Source organism: Diachasma alloeum, unplaced genomic scaffold (genome assembly GCF_001412515.2).
Source record: "Diachasma alloeum isolate Michigan unplaced genomic scaffold, Dall2.0 Dall_scaffold_00277, whole genome shotgun sequence".
NCBI classification, from domain to species: Eukaryota; Metazoa; Arthropoda; class Insecta; order Hymenoptera; family Braconidae; genus Diachasma; species Diachasma alloeum.
Window position 1 is genome coordinate 922,033 of NW_021680416.1, and position 21,537 is coordinate 943,569.

The following is a 21,537-nucleotide window of genomic DNA, read 5'->3' on the forward strand; positions in this document are numbered from 1 at the left end:
AGACAGAATTTGGTGGCATTTGGATAATTTCGAAACTTTTAAAAAATCCTGTATTTACATTTTCCCGTAGAGTCACTCGTTAGGCAATGCAACAATCAACAAGATGTGAGAAAATAATTTTCAATAAATGAATTTCAACTACTTTGTCTTCATTTATCTCGGAATCGAATGAGTTTAGAGAAAAACACGAGAAGACATGTTTTCCACAGAATTAAATTTCCAACAAAAAATGTTTCTTGACATTTCCCCCTAAAACCGCTCATTACGAGGCTAATCCCATTCTTAAAAACCCCATAAAAATCGACGATTCTGTTTTATTTCTCACGTTTCATCCCTCCACTATCGAGATAAAAGTCTGCATGCAACTTGATAGGACCATTAGTTAACCCCCAACTCTGACTCTGTAAATCCGTAATACCTTTCTTCTTTCTACATAAAAAAAACCTATGCATCAAACAATTAGAGTGCCACGACAAGAGGAAAATTTGAACGTGCTCTAAATGATCTGGCATTAAATTAAATAATCCCCCAATTAAATCCAATCAAACAATCGATAATCGACAAATATTGCCTGATATAATCACAAAATGAATGAAAATAAAAAAAACTTCGGAGCCCGGCCAGTGCCAACCGAGATCGTCAAATCTTCTCTCATAATTTCCTTCAATTTCATAGAAAATTAAAGTAATTCTAAAATTTTGATTTCCAGAAAATAAAAAAAAAGGTAATAAACACCATTGCCCTCTTTATACAGTGCACTGCTTCTCAAAGAATTTACCTTACCATCCTCAAAGCGCCGCACACAACTGCTGTCTCGTCTCGGATGAGGCGGAGTGAATTATAATATTTTTTGCATAGTCAACAGTGCGTTCAATAAAATAGAGAGTACGAAGGAATTTTCAATGATTTCTTGGGGGAGTAGTTGATTAGTAACAAAGTGGAACCGACCCCCCAGTCTATCCATCCATGAAGAAAATATCCATCAGCGAAATCAATAATTAAGTGGTAAAACGTAGCTCAACAATTTCATTAATTTCAAATCTTAGTTTTTAATAGTTATCTTAAAATCAAATGGAGATAGCGGAAGGTTCCTCATGATCTTTTTGTGAACACGATTTTTCTGTACAAAAAATGATTTTTGGGAGATTTTTGGATTTTTGATGGAATTAGATATTTGTAGAAAATAAATTGTGAAATTAGGGGAGAGGAGAGTAGAATGAATGGCTTTTAATCATCAATAATTAGAGATTAACAGAATGAAGTTGAGCGATTGCTGTTCATTCTGAAGGTATTTTTTCAGGTTTTAAAATGAGAACTGATTTATTGAAATCATACTATTCAGTCAGGAGATATTAATGATTTAAAAAAGGTCTCTGAGCTCACTTTCCTAAATTTTTTCATGTTGATTTTGCTTTTGATAAATGTCTGAAAATATAGCTTAATTTTCATTGGACCTTCCTTGTAGCTTTCACTTTCTTCTACAAAAAAAGGTCTGGAGAAAATTTACGTATATGCAAATATATTCAAAGATATTTATAAAATACTGATTGTGAACAAAATTGAACAATTTTTTCGCAGGTATTTCTCTAGGCTTTAAAATAAGACCTGATTTATTCAAAATGTACTGTTCAGTCAGGAGATATTCATAATTTAACAAAGTTGTTTATCTCACTTTCCCAAATTCTTTCACTTTATTTTAGCTTTTGGTAAATATGTCTAAAAATATAGTTAAATTTTCTTCGGACCTTTATTGTAGCTGTCACTTTTTTCTGCAAAGAAAGGTCTGGAGAAAATTTACGTATATTCAAATATATTCACAGATATTTATCAAAAATTAATTGTGAACTTGGGAGAGAAAAAAACAACGTAAACTTTTTTCAATCATCAATAACTGGAGACTGACAGAGTGAAATTGAACGATTTTGTTTTCAATTTGAAGATATTTCTTCCACTTTGAAGATGAACTCAGGTTCATTCCAATCGTATCATTTGGTCAGGAGATATTGATGATTTAAGGGATTCTTTTCACCTGGTCTTTCCGAAATTCTCACATTTCATTCCGGTTTTTTTTAAAATAAATTGTCTGAATACAATACAAATAGCTAATTTTTTTAGGAACACTTCTCGTCTCTCATTCTTTTGTAAAGAAAAAAATCCTCAGAAAAATTTTGTTTCTCCTACAGATGTTTTCACAAAAGCTCACAAAAAACTAATGGTGGAGTTGAGACAGAGGCAAATCAAATAACTCTTTTTGAATCATCAATCACTAGGGATTAACAGAACAAAATCCACAATGATTTTATCATTCTAAAGATACTTTTAAGCCTTCAAAACAATACTTGGTTTACCCAATCGTCCCATGAGTTCACGCAATATCCACGAAAAACTGACTGAGTAGAATAGACAAATTTTACCACTTCACTACTGAAATCCTTAGGATAAAACCGTAAAATTGGAATTTGCATTCCCCGACATCATAACAGGATGTACCCAATGACAAATGAAACAAATACACTGCGCATGCAACTATAAAGCACTGTACAAGCACATATGTAAGTGCACGATGTAATTATGACAGAATTTTAGGATAAATAATTAATGAACAAATGATGAATTAAAATATAAGAGAGGAAAGCCTGCTTTTTCTGCTTTGTCACAAACGTTTTTACTGACCTGACGTGTACACCGTCCGATATGTGCTGCACCAGGTCACCAATTATCTCGTGCTTGATGTAGTACAGCATACGGACTCGTAAAAGTACCCTATGGGTATAAAGAAGAGTCATTAAGAATCATTTGTAATTTATGGTGGCGTTGGAAAGATGTCATTAAGGAGATTAAGAAGGAATTTGTGAGGGGGGGGGCAGAATGAGGGGAAGGATGTGATTATGAATGGAGTATTCTTGGGTATGGGAATTGCGATGCTATGGAATTATAATCAATTTTATTAACTTCTGGAAGTGCAGAATTGATGAATTCTAAATTGCAATGTTGGAATTTTAGCAATGGGAAATATTCTTTTGTTAAAGCCCGGGTGTACTATCTTTCGAACTTTATCTCGATGTTTTTTTAAATCTTTCGTCATCTGAAACTGTCAATTTTCAAAGTTTTGAAAAATTATGAATGAATAATAAAAAAAAAGTAGAAGGAATTCTTAATTTTTTCAAAGAGCATTTTCAATTTATATTCAGAATAAGTTGAATAACAAGAAATTGAACAATGTATTTGATTTACGGTGACAAATGGCGGCCTGTCACCCAATATCATGCACTGCACAGAGACATTTATAACGGAAAAGGCTCTTTGAAAAAAGTTGTAATATTTTGGAGAATGTTTTAATCACACTTTTATCACATAAAAATGGCGGATGACTACATACCACTGTTTTGAAAATTGAGATACCTAGCTGTCACTTCCCATGAGGAATTAGTGTTTTGTTATCCACAATGGAGAATGACAGCTAATAGAGAATTTGCCACAGCGAATCAGATATTTGTAATTTCCACTTTTTTCATCTCATTCTGAATCTCAATTAAAAACGCTCTTTGAAAATGTTCAGAATTTTTTCCATTTTTTAAAATCATTCTGTCATAATTTTTGGGTATTTCTACATGATGTACCACTCAATTGACAATTTTGGATTACGAAGGATAAAAAAAATCCAGGTAACATTCGAAAGATAGTACACCCATGCCTTAAATCTATTATTTTTTGTTATTGATAGTAAAATGGGGGAGATATAATGATGTAGAAGCTAAATTTATGAAAATTTTAATCGCATTTGTTTATTTTAGTTTTGTAATTGCGGATGCAGGATACGAGTGATTTTAGAGGAAAATCTCACGAGACTTGCTTTAGCTGGGGAAATTTCCTATCTACAAAAATTTCAGTAGTGAAGTGGTAAACGAGCCGATTGAGTGCTACAACAAATGTAATCACGAAAATTTCGCTGTCTCCCTTGGATTCGGAAATATTCCTCAAAAACTCAACTAGGAGATAAGTCGACTTACCTCCACTTACCACTTCACTACTGAATTCATGTAAAAAATTATCAATGATGAATATTTTTCTTCGGGCATTTCAAATTGATTGTTCCTCGTTATACTCAACGAGTTTGGATATATTTCTTTAAACTCGCTTGTTCCCAAAGTAGAAAATTTCATTAGAGAAAAAAAAAAAAAAAAAAAAAAAAAAAAAAAAAAAAAAAAAAAAAAAAAAAAAAAAAAAAAAAAAAAAAAAAAAAAAAAAAAAAAAAAAAAAAAAAAAAAAAAAAAAAAAAAAAAAAAAAAAAAAAAAAAAAAAAAAAAAAAAAAAAAAAAAAAAAAAAAAAAAAAAAAANTGCACTCACTTCGTCGCATGTCTGCTGAGATGTTTTCTGTACGTGCTCTCGAGGAAGATGTCCCCGTCGTACTTCTCCGCATGACTCCAATGATTCGGATCACTGGGTCCCCCATTGACAGTGGAGCCCCTCGTCTCCCTCACTCCCTCCCTCACCCTACAATTCTTCTTCTTATTCCTGCTGTTCCTATTCGCCTGATTAATCGTAATGGTCTTCACCTTCTCCCCATTCTCCAGAGGTGTTATCAAGTCCCATATAAAGCTACGAATTTTCTCATCACCCCGGTAATAACGAAGACAGTACAGTAGAATGACACGAGCACAATCCTCGATATCAATTTCACGCCATCCACGTCGTAGCTGGCTGTGCTGGAGAATCTCCTCCCAGCGTCCCCAGCCAAAGGTCAGTAATCCACGCTCAACTTTGAAGCATTCACTCCTCGCCCAGCTTCCGTACACCACCTCACCCTCTCTTGGCACATACTCGTCACAATATTTCTTCTTCTTTCCGAATTTATCTCGCCTCTTTTTCCCTGCAAACGTCAAACTCATTGTCAGATATTTTTTGTGAGTTATTAATGCTGGAATATCCTAGAAAATCTCAAGGGTGGAGAACACTCAAAGCTGATTTATGAACGTGAGTGTGAGGATGATTTGACTGATAAGCATGGAATTATTAATTTCCCGACAAAAAAACCGATGGTTAAGGGGAGAATTTACTAATATTTTGGGATTTAAGTGGAGTAAATTGAGTTTAACACTATTTGATGGTAAATTTTGAATCGTTTTAATCATTATTTGAAAATTGAGCATTTTGATAGAAAAATTAATGGAATTATTTCAGGAAAATTCAGGTGAATATGTTCTTGATTTTTTAAATTGATAATTAGTTTTGAAAATTTAACTAAATTGATGAATCCACTTTTTTTCTGCGGCTGGAAGAATTGACGATTCAATTCCATTGAATTTTCAATAAAATTTTAAGTTTCATTGGAACTTTGTCGGATATTTTTGGTGATTTGTGAATACTTGAATATCCTAAAAGATATCAAAGGTGGGAAACACTCAAAGTTGATTTTTGAACCTGAGTGCGAGGATCATTTGACTGATAAGCATGGAATTATGAATTTCTCAGTAGAAAAACGGATCGTGAGGGACAGAATTTACGAATATTGTGGGATTTAAGTGAAATAAATTGAATTTAACACAATTGAAAGATTAATTTTGAATTATTTTGCTCATTATGTCCTCTTGATCACTGCTGAAACTTTTTGACTTGCTTTCGTAGTTACAAATTTGTCATTTGGATGGACAAATTAATGGAAACTGCGAATTTGAGTTCAATTATTTCAGGAAAATTCAGGTGAATATATTCTTGATTTTTGAAACTAATAATTCGTTTTGACAATTGAACTAAATTGATGAATCCACTTTTTTCTGCGGCTCAAAGAATTGACAATTTAATTCCATTGAATTTTCAGTAAAATTTAAAGTTTCATTGGAACTTTGTCGGATATTTTTGGTGATTTGTGGATACTTAAATATCCTAGGAGATCTCAAAAAGATGGAAAACACTCAAAGTTGATTTGACTGATAATTTGATAAGTATGGAATTATTAATTTCTCCGTAAAAAAACGGATCGTGAGGGACAGAATCTACGAATATTGTGAGATGTAAGTGAAATAAATTGGATTTAACACTACTGGAAGACAAATTTTAAATTATTTTGCTCATTATGTCCTGTTGATCACTGTTGAAATTTTTGACTTGCTTCCATAGTTACAAATTTGCCATTTTGATGGAAAAATTAATGGAAACTGCGAATTCGAGTTCAATTCTTGCACGAAAATTCAGGTGAATATATTCTTGATTTTTTAAATTGATAATTAGTTTCAAAAATTGAAGTAATTTGGGAAATCTTTTTCCTGCTGCTCAAAGAATTGAAAATTCAATAGAATTTTCAGTGAAATTTCAATGGAACTCATTGTCAGATACTTTTAATAATTTAAGAACACTTGAATATCCGAAAAGAAAATCTCAAGGCACCACTCAACGCCAATCAATTTTCAAAAAACCAAAACCGTTATTAAACTCCTCAAAAAAATATGATTCCAAATATAATCGAGTTTTCGCAAAATTTTTTGCAGTTTTTAATCATCTTTGAAATTATACCTCCAAAAAACTGTCACAATTTACCCAGAAAAAAAATTACCCTTCAATCTACGATAAATCCTCATCAAATCACATTAACCCCCTGAATTTAACTGCAATTTAACTAAAAACCCTATCAATGAATTCAACTAAAAAAAAAATCCTACCCACCTGAGTCCCACACCTCCCTAACAAACCCCTCCCCACGAATATTCCCAACTTACTCCACAAAATCCCCCCAAAGACGTCGACCATGAAATGATAATGATAATGAATGTGCGGCATGCACATAAAACATACCTCTACCTGTTAATCCCCCATCATCATCGCTGTCATCAGAGCTATCAAGCTCTGACATATCCACCACCGACTCATCATGTCCATATCGTTTGATCTGCGTCCTCCTCCTGGGTTCCGAGATGACGAGATCCTCCTCCTCCTTCTTCTCAGTGGTATCAATCTCCGCCTTCTTCGCCCACTTGTTCCAAAAGTCAGGATCATCAATATTGATGTCAGACCGATTGGACGCGCAGGCAAAGCTAGCCTTGGAGAAAGTGGAGCCCTTCTCGGCCTCAATAGTGATGACCTGCGTCCTCCTCTCGAGAATCTGATCGATGTCCTCTTCGCAGAATTTATCCCCAGCAGTGTCATCATCCATGATGGCCCCATAGGCCCCCTTCTTCAGTAAATCCTCAATCTCCTTCTTGGTCAGCTGTTTATTCCCGGGATCCTTGCCCCCAGAGCCCTGAGCAGTGTTCATAGACTGAAGAATGGCCTTGTCAAGCCCCAGCTTCATGGAGGCCTTGTCAAACATCTCTCGTTCATAAGTGTTTCGACAGAGAAGACGATAAACCTTCACCATCTTCTGCTGCCCAATCCTGTGGCACCTGGCCTGTGCCTGCAGGTCATTCTGAGGATTCCAGTCGCTGTCATAAATGATGACAGTGTCAGCAGCTGTTAGATTGATGCCAAGCCCCCCAGCCTTGGTGCAAAGTAGAAAGACAAATCTGTCTGAATCGGGTTTGCTGTATCTGTCAATAGCAGCTTGTCTCAGATTCCCCCTAATCCTCCCATCAATCCTCTCGTAAGGATACTTCTTGTAGACCAAATAATCCTCGAGAAGGTCCAGACACTTCACCATCTGGCTGAACACCAGCACCCTGTGTCCACCAGCCTTCAGCTTGGGTAACAATTTATCAACGAGCACCATTTTTCCAGAGCTGTTGACCAAAGCGTGATAATAAGCGTCAGAATCCTCCTTCTCTCCAGTCTTGTAGTCCAGCTGTATCTGATCCTCAGCGCCATTCAGCAAGAACGGATGTATGCAGCACTTTCTCAACTCCATCATCGTGTTCATAAGATTGGGAATGTTAGCTGAGGTGGTTCCCTTCGCCAGAAACGAGAAATTTCGTTCGAGAATTCCTCTGTAATACTTCTTCTGGATATTTGTGAGCTCAACCTCGACGACAGTCTCCTCCTTGGGAGCCAGAGACTTCTCCACGTCCTCCTTCAATCTCCTCAGCATCATGGGCTTCAGCAGGAGCTGAAGCTTGTTGACTTCACCCTCACTACTCAAATTACCGAATTCCTTCAAGAAGGCTTCGTTGCTGGCGAACTGATTGGGCTCGAGGAAATTGAGCAGTGAGAACAGCTCGTTGACGTTGTTCTGGAGTGGAGTACCAGACAGCAGGACCCTGTGCTCCAGGCTCAGCTGCCTGAGCCCCTCCAGGAGCTTGCAGTTCCTGTTCTTCAACCTGTGAGCCTCATCAATCACACAGAGACGCCAGTTGTACCCCTTCAACTCATTAAAATCAGTGATGATGATCTCAAATGTTGTGATCAAGACATTGAACTTTATGAGATCCTTGATCTGATTCCCCTTGTCGTTCTTGTAATAAACCTCGTACTCCTGCAGCATCGTGCGACTAGCTGCAGACCCGTGATAAACAACAACATTCATGTCAGTCCAGCCCTCGAACTCCCTCTGCCAATTGGGAATGGTTGACAGTGGAGCAATTATCAGGAAGGGGCCACGTATTCCGTATTTGTAAACAGCATCCACAAATGTCAATGACTGAATAGTCTTCCCCAGACCCATCTCATCAGCCAGGATGCAGTTGTGGCCGTTGTACCACGAGAACAGCAGCCAGTTCAACCCCTCGAGTTGATAAGGTCTCAGACTGTTCCCTGATTTATAAATTGGGGACTCGTCCAGCTTCTGCCACTGGGCAGCCACAGGCTTCTTCTTCGGTTTCCACTGGTCCTTGGGCGGCACCTTATTGAACTTCCTGAACTGGGCGATCTTCTCGGGGTCCACATCCTCCTCCAGCTCCCAGGTGGAGTCCTCATACTGCAACGATCGCCACTTCACCAGGTAATGCCTGACTGTTTCACCTGTCGTTGGGTCTGTGTGGGTGGCCTCATCCAGGACTCGATCCACTTCGACGAAGTCAGGGTTGAATGGGTCGTCCTCAGTGTTCTCGAAGATATTGGTGCTCTGCTGGAGCTTCTGCTTGAATCTCTTCAGCTTCGCTTGGATTCGCTTGTCACCCTTGTAGAGCTCCTCCTCCGTTCTCCATTCACAGTGGAGATACGAGAAGTTTCTGTACTTCACGAGGTACTCCTCGACTTCCACGATCTGGGGTTTCGCCTCCTCCTGAGGCTCCGTCGCCGTGCTCTCGGGCTCCTGAGCCTCTGCCTCGTCGGTCCTCTCCTTGTCCTCCTCGGGCTTCTTGTCCTCGTTCTTGTCTTTGTCCTCGTCTCCGGTTTTCTGAGGTTGTTTGTCCTCCTCCTCCTCTTCTTCCTTCTCGCGCTTCTCCTCAGTTTCAGCTTTAGCTTCTTTCTCTTCATCATCTTCTTCCTCTGGCTTTTCATCAGGGTCTTCTTCCTTCTCAGCCTCGGACTTCTTCTCAGCCTCAGCATTCTCAGCTTCTTCCTTCTTCTCCTCACTCTTCTCCTTGTCCCCCTCCTCAGGCTTGACCTCAGCAGCAGCTGTGGGCTTCACCTCCCTCTTACCCATCCTCATACAGAGAATGTGCTGCACAACCATCGAATCTTCATCAGTAGTATTAATATACACAAAGTTTGGTTTATTGGGGCCCACATCACCCCCCTCATTCTCCCGTTTAGTGGACGTTGGTTTAGCTGTAGAGCCATCAGACTTCTTGGCATCAGGTGCTGGCATCTCCTCGTCCGAAAATCTCAGCATGACATCATCGACATATTTCTTCCTGTGAGTATTACGAGACGACCTGCGTTTATTAGTGTCATCAGCCTCAGGCGAGGGTGGAGGAGTGGTTGCGAGTTCCTCGCCATCAGAATCCGGAGCAATTCTGCTCTTTCGTTTCTTCGACGCCCTTGGCGTTCTCGTCGATGTCCCTTTACCCCCAACTGATCGTTTACGTGACGACTTCTTCTTGGCTGGTGTTGCTGTCTCAACAGCAGCAGCCTCCCTCACTTCCTCCTTCTTCTCGTCCTCATCAGCAGCTTCCTCATTGTCCCCTTTGTCATCGCCCTCTTCCTTGGTGTCCGTTTGAATGGGTTCAGTTGTCGACGAGTCCACATGCTCCTGATCATCCTGGATAGGAGGCTCGCTGGATTTCACGTCTGCATCCTGCACAGCCACAGACTCCGACACGTCCTCGTGGTCCTCACCAGCCTCCTCATCAGCTGAATCAGACACAATGACCTTCTTCCTCCCTCGCTTCGAGCCCTCTCGCCCCTCTTTATCCTTCTTCTTTCTCCCTTTGGGGGATTTCGCCTCCTTCGGTACTTTCTCCTTCTTTATCTTAGTTTCTTTAGGTTCCTTTGGCTCCTTCGGTTTCCTCGGCTTCCTCGGCACCCTCGACTTCCTCGTCTTATTCCACTCCTCCTCGTGATCCCCGGAAGACGGTTTATTGTCCTCTGAATCAGCAACACTGTCGGCGATACTACTGTCGCCAGGTGTGACTAGATTCTCCGAGACAGGTTGCTCAGGTGCTGGCACCGGTTGACTCGTGATTGGTGCTGCTGCCTCCTTATCAGCCTTCTTGCGATTTTTCTTGGCTCTGGGTGCCCCTTTACTCCTCCCCCTGCCAGTTGTACTGGACACCTGGGGGCTGTCAACAACAGTTGACTGGAACATTGGAGTTGCCAGGATGCAGCCAGGACCTCCATTGCACTGGTCATTAGTCTCGTGCTGCTGGAGTGCCTGGAGTTTCTCCTGAAGTGCAACGATTTTCTCCTGATTCTCCTGGGCTGGGGGCATGCAGAACAGCTCTTGGAGCTGCTGCTGCAGTGCTGCACGCTCCTGATGATGAGTCACTGGTGCGTGGGCGTTGTTGAAGGCACCACCAGGTGTCGACATCCCATACATGTTTGGCATGCTGCCTGGAATAATCTCACCCCCGTGGTACTGCTGGCCAGAACCCACGATCATGTCACTCTGGTACATCGGCTTCTGGATATTCGTGTATTCACCGAAACCACAGGGTTGCATCGTGTGAGGGGGTGGTGGCTGATTATTCGTTATTGGAACAGCTGTTTGGTGAGGGGGCAGGGGCCCACCTGGCAATTGCTGTGGGGGTATGTGAGCTGGTGCCACAGAGTTAGCCTGAGTGATTTGAGTGGAGATCGGTGGCATCTGGGGCATCATCGAGTTGCTGGTGGGTATCATGTTGACTTGGTTCATGTGGGGTTGAGGTTGAGTTGGCATCAGGGGAGATTGTGTTTGTGGCTGGGGTTGGGGTGTCATCTGGGGCTGGGGTTGGGGCATCTGTGGCTGGGTGGACTGCTGGGGGGATTGGCTCATTGGAGGCTGGGGGACTTGAGACTGGGGTTGACTCATTGGAGGCTGCTGCTGAATTTGGGACTGGGGTTGAGGCATTGGGGGCGTCTGAGGCAGCTGGGCCTGTTGTCCCTGGATTTGCGACGGTTGCTGAGGTATTTGGGGCTGAGATTGGCTCAGGGTTTGTGACTGATTCACCTGGGATTGACTCACTGGTGCCACCTGGCCCATGTGGCTCTGGTTGTCGTGGAACTGGGGTATGCTTGGGCCCATTGGGTGCTGGGAGGTGTTGATCTCGGATGATTGTTCGTTGACCTTGTCTGAGGCCTCGTTGTCAGTGGAAACTGCCGGTGCCACCTCCACCTGGGACTGCATCAGAGGTGATGGCGTACTGCACTCGACATTTCCACTTGTACTGGACGCCGGTAACGATTGTACTGGTTCAATTGACGGTTTAACTGTTTGGGGTTGTTCAATGGGAAGGTTTAATTGCGAGGTATTTAGCACTGGCTCCTGAGTGAGAAGCTCTGGTGATTGTTTGACAGGCTCAGCAGTGTCAGGTGATTGTGATTGATTTATACTTGGATTATCGTCACGTGTCGTTGTTTCAACGACACTGTGCATATTGTCATTACCATTCACTGGGAACATTGACTCTGGGGGTGGTTGTTCCATCATTCTGTCGTTCATCCCCATGGCCGGCCTTGTTTGGGGCTGGGGAGGAGGTGGTGGCTGGTGGGGCTGGGGTGGCTGCTGTTGAGGTGGTGGTATTGATTGCTGTTGGGGTTGCTGCTGCTGCTGCTGGGGTGGATGCTGCTGCTGCTGCTGCTGTTGTTGTTGTTGCTGTGGTGGCTGTTGAGGCTGTTGATGTGGCCACTGTGATGGCATTGGCATGCGTGGGCCAGTCACTGGTGGCATTGAATTTTGTGCGTTTTGTTGTGGCATTATACTCGATGGATGTGGCATAGGTGGTCTCGATTGAAATTGAGGGTAATCACCACCTGGTACATTTGTATTTGGTACACCAGGTATCACCATTTGCTCCAGTGCCTGGAGGGTTGTCTGTTGGGTTGACGTTGGCATTGACATTGATGGTGGACATGGGGATACTGACACAGCATTTGGAGGTCCCGATTGCTGATGAGGCATTTGTACGTGGGGATGGGGGGACAATGTCGTTGGTTTTGCTGGTGACATTATCGGTCGTGGTGACATTTGTTGTTGGACAGCTGGTGGTCTGGGTGACATTTGCGGTCTCGGTGACATCTGGGGTGATAGCTGGGGAAATGCAGCTCGGTATTGGGGGCTTGTTGCCAGTTTTGTTGGGCCAAATTGTCCAGTTTGTCCTGCATGCTGTGGACCAGGATGCTGGGGGCCTGGATGCTGCTGGCCTGGATGTTGAGGGGGATGCTGAGGTGGATGTTGAGGGGGATGCTGAGGTGGATGCTGTGGGGGATGTTGTGGTGGATGTTGAGGGGGATGTTGGGGTCCTGGATGACCCCCTGGATGCTGATGCTGGGGTTGATTGAACATCGGGGCTGTGTGATGAGGATACTGTGGCTGTGTCTCCATACTTGGTTGACTCACAGGATGCTGAGGATGTTGAGGATACTGTGGATGCGACGGATGGGCTTGATGTGTCGCATGGGACGGATGATGATGTGGCATTCGTTGTGGTTGCTGTTGAGCCTGTGCTTGTTGTTGGGCTTGCTGCTGCTGATGCATTGTAAACCCTGAGTAACCAGTTGCTGCTTGATAGAGAGCTGGATTACTCTGCTGATAGTGCTGCTGTTGTCCCACCATGTGTTGGTAAACACCAGCTGTACCACCTGGCTGCATAGCCTGATGTGGTACACCCATACTACTCAGCATTCCCTGCTGTGCATTGAAATGCTGCTGTTGCTGTTGTTGCTGTATCTTTTGATTGATATTGGCTTGATCCTGCTGGTGTGAATACTGGGGTATGTGTTGCCTGTAGGCCGTTGGCTGTGGTGCCATTTGATTGTAATGCCTCTGCATCTGTGAATAAGTACCACCAGCACTTGGCCAACCCTGCATATTAGGATCCATACTTATATTGCCACGTGCCATTGGATGCTGTTGCTCCATTGAATACATATTGTCTGAGTAACCAGGATATTGATTTGGATTTTGAGGATGTGGAGCTCTGTGCTGTGGCCCCATACCTCTAACTTGATTGGCAAATGTACCTGGTACCATCGCCCTCTGTGGGGCACCACCATCAAAATTACCCAAATTCTGATTGAACATGGCTCTTTGTCCACCTGTACTTTGTAATTGATTACCACTGCCAAATTGTTCACCACCACCGAATGATGTTAATTTTTGTAATGGAGATTCTTGTGAAATACTGTAGGGCGGATTAATGTAACTCCCACCTCCGTTGGGACCTGTATTAGCCCCATCTCTAGCTACACCAGTATTTGTAGCACCTGACGGATCAAAATGATCATTTCCCCCAAGATCAGGTAGCGCATCGAGCATCGAGCCACTGACATCTTCTCCAAATAGATCGTACGAGTCCATGTCTCTATTACGCTTCACGACTCTTCGCCTCCATCTCAGGCTCAAGAGGATATTTCACGATTCTTTGTATTGTCACTGGCGTACCCATCATTGATTCTTTGGGTGAAAAGTCTGGAATTAATAATAAACAAGTGTGAGAATAGTTGTGGTGGGGGAAGGGAGATGGTGATGATGAAATTAGCGGAATATTCGAGTGGGAAAAATTCAATTTAGGGGTTTTTTAGGGTTTCAGGGTCAAACAATCGTATGTGCAAAGTTTATGAGTGTGAACGAAATTGTTAGAGGACTTCAGGTATATCCCAATCTTAGGAAAACATGTTTTTCGTAAAATTGTCCCCAGGTTTTTCTCAGATAATGTTTATAATAGTCCGCAGCTATTGAAAAATGTTAACTAGCTACACTTCATTCATTATTTACTAACTTACTAAACTGTATACTAACTACACAGTTTAGAAGATAATAAATAATTAAATGTGGGCTTCAAACACGCGAGGCATAGGCCAAACGGGGGTTATGGGTCGTACTCGATTTTTCCATCTTACGAGAAAACGGTTTTTAAAAAACTAATCCGTGATAGATGGATAAATTCCGAATACAGTGAATTTTATGTAAAATTGTGTGCTAAGTTTCTGCGATATGCAACTCTAAGAAATGGAAATTTCGGGAAAGCATTCCTTTTTTGATTCAAAAAATTAATTAACAAATCATTTTTCATTTGATTCAAATAGTTATTCTTGCCTGCATCAACAAAAATTTTTTTTAAACCATGAATATTTACTATCATTCAAATAACATTTTGCGCCGAATTATCATTTTTTTTAACATTCGTAGTTTGTAAATAAATAATTAAAGTTGGTTAAACTGTCGAAAACCTTATTTTTTTAGGTATGATATCCATTTCTAGTAAAATTCAGAATATAAATAAATTTGTTACGATTCCAAACAAATGATTTTTATGATGAAAAATTGATTGTTTATAAATTATTCATAGAAAATGCTCGTAATTTTCAGAAATACAATTTTTATATCATTTCATCAATCTTCTCCCAGAACTTTCTAATTTTTTTCAGATTTTTAAAATGTTTTCTCACGGTTCAATATCGAGATTCAAATTCAGACCTGCAAAGTTTAAATAATAAAATTATTGTAAATTCATTTTCTAAGAGGAAAATTGATTCAAAAGTGCGTTCCTCGAAGGTTTCTTTTGTAGTTCGGATCTGCTTGTTAAAACTGACTTCTGGTTTTGCTATTGGGGAATATCTCAGAGTCTGAAGTCTGATGGAGATGACGTACTTCTTAGACATGTTTCGTGAAGGAGAACGAGGAGTGCAGAATAGTGTTCATGAAGAAATGAAGATATTGACTATATTCAGGAAAGAATAATCTCCCAGTGGAATTCACTCATTTCCCTTGCATTTGAAAATTTCAAAAAATAAAATGGGCATAATTCGATCGGTAGGTTTTCTATGAGAATGAGATTCTTGAGTTACAGAATTTTCTGGGTGTCGGTTTATAATTCTGGAAGTGCTATAACGAGATGAGAAAAATTGATTCAAAAGTGCGTTCCTCGAAGGTTTCTTTTGTAGTTCGGATCTGCTTGTTAAAACTGACTTCTGGTTTTGCTATTAGGGAATATCTCAGAGTCTGAAGTCTGATGGAGATGACGTACTTCTTAGATGTTTTGTGAAGGAGAACGAGGAGTGCAGAATAGTGTTCATGAAGATATTGATTACATTCAGGAAAGAATAATCTCCCAGTGGAATTCACTCATTTCTCTGGCATTTGAAAATTTCAAAAAATAAAATGGGCATAATTGGATCGGTAGGTTTTCTATGAGAACGAGATTCTTGAGTTACAGAATTTTCTGGGTGTCGGTTTATAATTCTGGAANTTGTAAATTCATTTTCTAAGAGGAAAATTGATTCAAAAGTGCGTTCCTCGAAGGTTTCTTTTATAGTTCGGATCTGCTTGTTAAAACTGACTTCTGGTTTTGCTATTGGGGAATATCTCAGAGCCTGAAGTCTGATGGAGATGACATACTTCTTAGACATGTTTCGTGAAGGAGAACGAGGAGTGCAGAATAGTGTTCATGAAGAAATGAAGATATTGACTATATTCAGGAAAGAATAATCTCCCAGTGGAATTCACTCATTTCCCTTGCATTTGAAAATTTCAAAAAATAAAATGGGCATAATTCGATCGGTAGGTTTTCTATGAGAATGAGATTCTTGAGTTACAGAATTTTCTGGGTGTCGGTTTATAATTCTGGAAGTGCTATAACGAGATGAGAAAAATTGATTCAAAAGTGCGTTCCTCGAAGGTTTCTTTTGTAGTTCGGATCTGCTTGTTAAAACTGACTTCTGGTTTTGCTATTAGGGAATATCTCAGAGTCTGAAGTCTGATGGAGATGACGTACTTCTTAGATGTTTTGTGAAGGAGAACGAGGAGTGCAGAATAGTGTTCATGAAGATATTGATTACATTCAGGAAAGAATAATCTCCCAGTGGAATTCACTCATTTCTCTGGCATTTGAAAATTTCAAAAAATAAAATGGGCATAATTGGATCGGTAGGTTTTCTATGAGAACGAGATTCTTGAGTTACAGAATTTTCTGGGTGTCGGTTTATAATTCTGGAAGTGGTATAACGAGATGAGAAAAATTGATTCAAACGTGAGTTCCTCGAAGGTTTCTTTTCGCGCTGAAGAGTCTGCTTGTTAAAACTGACTTCTCATTTTGTTATTGGGGAATATCTCAGAATCTGGGGGAGATGCCGTGCTTCTTAACGAAGCTGAAACTAGCGAAAGATTCGACAGCAGAAGATTTATTTGTCTTAGGCGAATCTAGGGGTGTACAAATGTTTTTAAGTAATGTACAAACTCTTTCGCCCTTGAAAAACATTTGTAAATATGATCATTTGACTCTCCTACACTTGAATATCTCCTAAATTGAATTTTCCGCTGACGAATATTCTGCTAGTTTCAGCTTCATTAATTCCTACAAGGTTAATCATCGAGACTTTCGGATTCCCGATAAATCCTCAATACAATAATTGTTGGCTGCGGTAAAATAAAAATACGAGCGTATGATGAAATCCCCATCGATGGTCTCTCTTTCTCTCGAGGAAATAAAATTCACGATATTAACGACAATTCCTGCTTCTATGTCACATGCCTCAACACATTTCCCTCATAATTTCCTGACTCCCAACTGAGAAAAAAACCGTTGCCTCCGATACACGCCAAAGGGGAAAAGCTATACGCTTATGGTTTCAAATATTATCATAATCGTCATAACCTTTCCCCTCAAGAATGTACCATTTCCCTCCAGCTCACCAACAATTTGTCTTACGTATTCCTTGAAAAAAAAAACTTCCGCATGCGCTCCGACAAAACATTAAATAAAACTGCTGACACAATCGTTCCACTTCCCGAAGAAATTGCCCAATCACTCCGAAGAAATTCAGCGATGAATTGGCACTGAGATAAAAAAATTATTTCTGCCGAAAAATTATGTTCCGCTGAAGAGATCTTTTGTCGTGTTGAATCAATTTACTTGTGGACACGGATAGCCATCAATATGGGCCAATATGGACCAATATGGGGAGGTTGGGGTAAAACGGACACTTGACTTTTTAAAAAATGTTAATGAGGGATTGAAATGTTGATAAAATTTAACAATTTTTTTTTTCAATTCAAAGAACACTTCTTTCCCTTTGTGACGAGCCTAAACTGAGTTCAATTGATCAATTTGCTTCTGAGTTACGAATAATTTTGAAAAAGTCTAAAGTGTCCGTTTTACCCCACCCTTCCCTATATTTCTTCAATACTAAACGGATTTGTGGCTTGCATTGATAAAGTTTAAATATACTCATCAAAATTAAAAAATAATATAATATCAATAGTTTAAATTTCCGATTGATGATGAATTGAATATTTGATAATACAGAACCGTAATTTTTCTGTTAAGGCCCGGGTGGATTATCTTTCGAACGTCATCTCGATTGTTTTTCCATCTTCATAATCTAAAATATATCACAATTTCCATTGGATTTTACCTCACGCGGGAGTCCCTAACAATCCCTAACAATTATGATTATGAGTCCCTAACAATTCAGTAGCGAAGCGGTAAACCGGGTTAAGTCGATTTTGACTTTTGGCCAGTTTTTGATTAATATCTCGGAATCTAAGAGAGATAGCAAAATTTTTCTCACAACCTTTTTTATAACCCTTAATTGGCTCTACAAAAACGGTTATGACACAAATTTCTCCATCTCTTTTAGATTCCGAGATATCCGTCAAAAATTGGCCAATAGTCAGAATCGACTTGACCCGGTTTATCGCTTCGGTACTGAATTATAATTGTAAAATTAAAAAAAAGTAGAAAAAAATGAACATTTTCAAAGAGCGTTTTTAATAAAGATTAAGAAGTAAGTCCGATAGAGAGAAAATAGTGAATGGATAATTTATCATGGTAACTGACGATCTGACAGCCATTGACTACTGTGACAAATGACGACTTAACAGCCATTAGATACATCAAATTATTAATTTGCAATTTCCTCCCTATTGGGTTTATTTCCCAATATTATTCAAAAACGCTCTTTGAAAATGTTCATTTTTTTCTACTTTTTTGAAATTTTACAATTATAATTCAGTACCGAAGCGGTAAACCGGGTCAAGTCGATTCTGACTATTGGCCAATTTTTGACGAATATCTCGGAATCTAAGAGAGATAGCAAAATTTTTCTCACAACCTTTTTTATAACCCTTAATTGGCTCTACAAAAACGGTTATGACACAAATTTCTCCATCTCTTTTAGATTCCGAGATATCCGTCAAAAATTGGCCAATAGTCAGAATCGACTTGACCCGGTTTATCGCTTCGGTACTGAATTATAATTGTAAAATTAAAAAAAAGTAGAAAAAAATGAACATTTTCAAAGAGCGTTTTTAATAAAGATTAAGAAGTAAGTCCGATAGAGAGAAAATAGTGAATGGATAATTTATCATGGTAACTGACGATCTGACAGCCATTGACTACTGTGACAAATGACGACTTAACAGCCATTAGATACATCAAATTATTAATTTGCAATTTCCTCCCTATTGGGTTTATTTCCCAATATTATTCAAAAACGCTCTTTGAAAATGTTCAGCTTTTTTTCGACGTTTTTTTGATCGCACAATCGTAATTTTTGGAGACTCCAGAGCGATGTAAGCTGAACCCTGGTAAAACAGTCCGATTATTTCCGACTGGGTGATAAAAAATGAATCGGCGTTAATGATGTTTCTGTCTTTGTCCGTTAAATTGGGTGGTACGTAGAGTTTGGAGTTTGAGAAAATTATGAGAATTGACAGGATCAAGGGTATGTGGCCGTTATCGTCCGATTACTTTCCAAAAAAGTGGTTGATAGATCTCATATTGCTCATATAAACATTTAATATTTACTGCTCATTCAAATATTTATATGCGTTATTATTACAAATTTTTTTTTTTGGAAATTCGAGTGCTACACAGCTAATTTTGTTTTGTTTCACACAAAAAATTGCGCCATAATGTAAAATAGGCAAAAAAAAATTCCTTAAAATATTAAAAATAGATTTTCGATTCTTTCAGAAATATTTTTGGACTATTTTACATGGTGCAATTGTTTATTTTAATTATTGTTAAAAAAAAAAAGAAATTAGATGTGTTGACGTTGAATTTCAAAAAACTAATTCGTAATTGTTATTGCATACATTTTTTCACAAATTTTGAAAAAATGAACCTCTGCAGCTAAAAAATTGGAGGCCCTGGACTATCTTTAACATTTTAAGCGTCTGCGGGGAAACCAAACAATAAACAGTCATTTTTTTGCACTAATTATTAATTTTCAGTCATATATAATCTATCATCAATGTATGAGAAATCTCATTCCAATAACCCCCGACTTTTAGAACTCATAGTAGTCTCCCCTTAACCGTCCAGCAATTAGCCTGTTCACCCTAGATTTTCGACACAGGAATTTTTTCTCTCTCAGTGTATCAACAAAAAAACAACAACAAAAATTCCTGATCCTCAGGTCTATTGGGAGCCCTCGACCACTCGGAAATCAATCGTCTCCAAATTCCAGTAAAAATTCAGGTCGTCCGGAGACGAGCCGACAATAAGAACGCCAAAGGGGTCTCATTAACGAGAGCAATAAGAAAGTATCCAAACGAAAAAAAAGTGGAACGTTCACGAGCAAAACTGAAGGCAGAAATATCGAGTAAGGGAGAGTGTGGTATCTTCAACCGTCAATATCTTCAGACTGAGTGACACATTTTCAAGAATTCAAAACTAATCTTTAAACTTGAAAAAAGTATCAGTAGCGAAGCGGTAAAACGGTTCAAGTAGATGTTGAATATAGGGGAGAGTGGGGTAAAATGGACATGTTTGACTTTGTTAAAAATGTTAATGACAGGTTGAATTGTTGGTGAAATGTTTGTTTTCTATTTTTCAATGAAAAGAAGAATTCTTTCCCTTTGTGTTGAGCCTAAACTGTTTTCAATTGATAAATCTGTCTCAGAGTTATAAATATTTCTTTAAATATCAAAATTGTCCATTTTACCCCACCCTACGCCAGTTTTCAATGAATATCTCGAAATCTACGGGAGATAGCAAAATTTTTGTGATTACCTTTTTTGTGGCCCTCAATTTGCTCTACAAAAAAGGTCATTACGGAAATTTCGTTATCTCCCTTCAATTCGGAGATATTCCTCGAAAACTGTAGCACTTTGCTACTGATGTCTTGAAAATGGAACACAATTGGGAAATTTCACTCTGTGATTCTGGAGTTATTGATGATGGGAGACGATCCGTTTTACCCCACTCTCACTTAATATCGAAAGGCACCTGTAACTCGCTGAATCCCTTTGGAGATCCCCTCCAATCGTCAATTTCCTCCAGAAATTCTTCTAAAAGATTACCTAAAAGATAACGAAAGGTGAAACGTCCAGGAGTAAAACCAAAGGCTGAAATATCGAATAAGAGAGAGCGTAGTATCTTCAATCACCAATATCTTCTCACAGAATGACACGATTTCAAAACGTCAAAACTCATTTTGACGCTCGAATAAAATATCTCAAAGATGAACGAAAATTGGGGAATTTCACTCTGCACTTTCCGAATTATCGCCAATTAAACCGATTCTTTTTCTCATTTTTTTCATCGTAACACCCCCGTACCTCGGCGAATCCCTCCGAAGATGCTCTCCACTCCCCACTTTACCCCAAAAACATCCTAGAACAAAACTCAGAGCATCCCCGAGCAAAATCAACCTCCTCAATACCGAATAACAAACTACAGCATCGCCTTCAATCGTCAATATCTCGGCACCCAACGACGCGATTTCCACGACTCAAAGTTCATTTTGAACCCCCAAAACCCCCCTCCAGCCTGAAAAAACCCCTAAAAAATCCACTCTGCAGTTCCCGAGATATCCGCGACAGAAGCCCCACCGTACTCCCTCCTCCTCCGCAATAACGCACCTGTACCTCGCCGAATCCCTCGAGCCCCTCCTCTCCTCTCACTTCACCCGCTGGTGTCCAAAAATCACCCAAAAAACTATCACACAGTAACACCACCGTCCACTGCAAACTCTTTCACTCAACGCCCCCCTCAGTCTCCTCTTCACAAACTCCAGAATCCTCGACGCCACGGCACATCCTCGTGGCATCGTCTTCACCTCGCGACACATTTAACCCCCCATCACCC

General features: G+C 39.9%; 1 protein-coding gene across 2 annotated transcripts in view; it reads right to left on the reverse strand.

Moving 5' to 3' along the window:
- LOC107038106 (chromodomain-helicase-DNA-binding protein 7) overlaps positions 1-21,537 on the reverse strand; it is a 43,164-nt gene that overhangs the window by 13,374 nt on the left and 8,253 nt on the right. The window contains exons 1-4 of one of the 2 annotated variants that reach the window (XM_015256996.1): positions 21,312-21,491; positions 6,791-13,913; positions 4,349-4,871; positions 2,674-2,763 (exon numbers count right to left, since the gene is read on the reverse strand). In XM_015256996.1, coding sequence (XP_015112482.1) covers positions 2,674-2,763; positions 4,349-4,871; positions 6,791-13,802 — 7,625 coding nt within the window. In that variant the 5' untranslated portion in view covers positions 13,803-13,913; positions 21,312-21,491. Of the gene's footprint in view, positions 1-2,673; positions 2,764-4,348; positions 4,872-6,790; positions 13,914-21,311; positions 21,492-21,537 lie in introns of those variants that run through there. The other variant, XM_015256995.1, reaches the window with a different exon arrangement.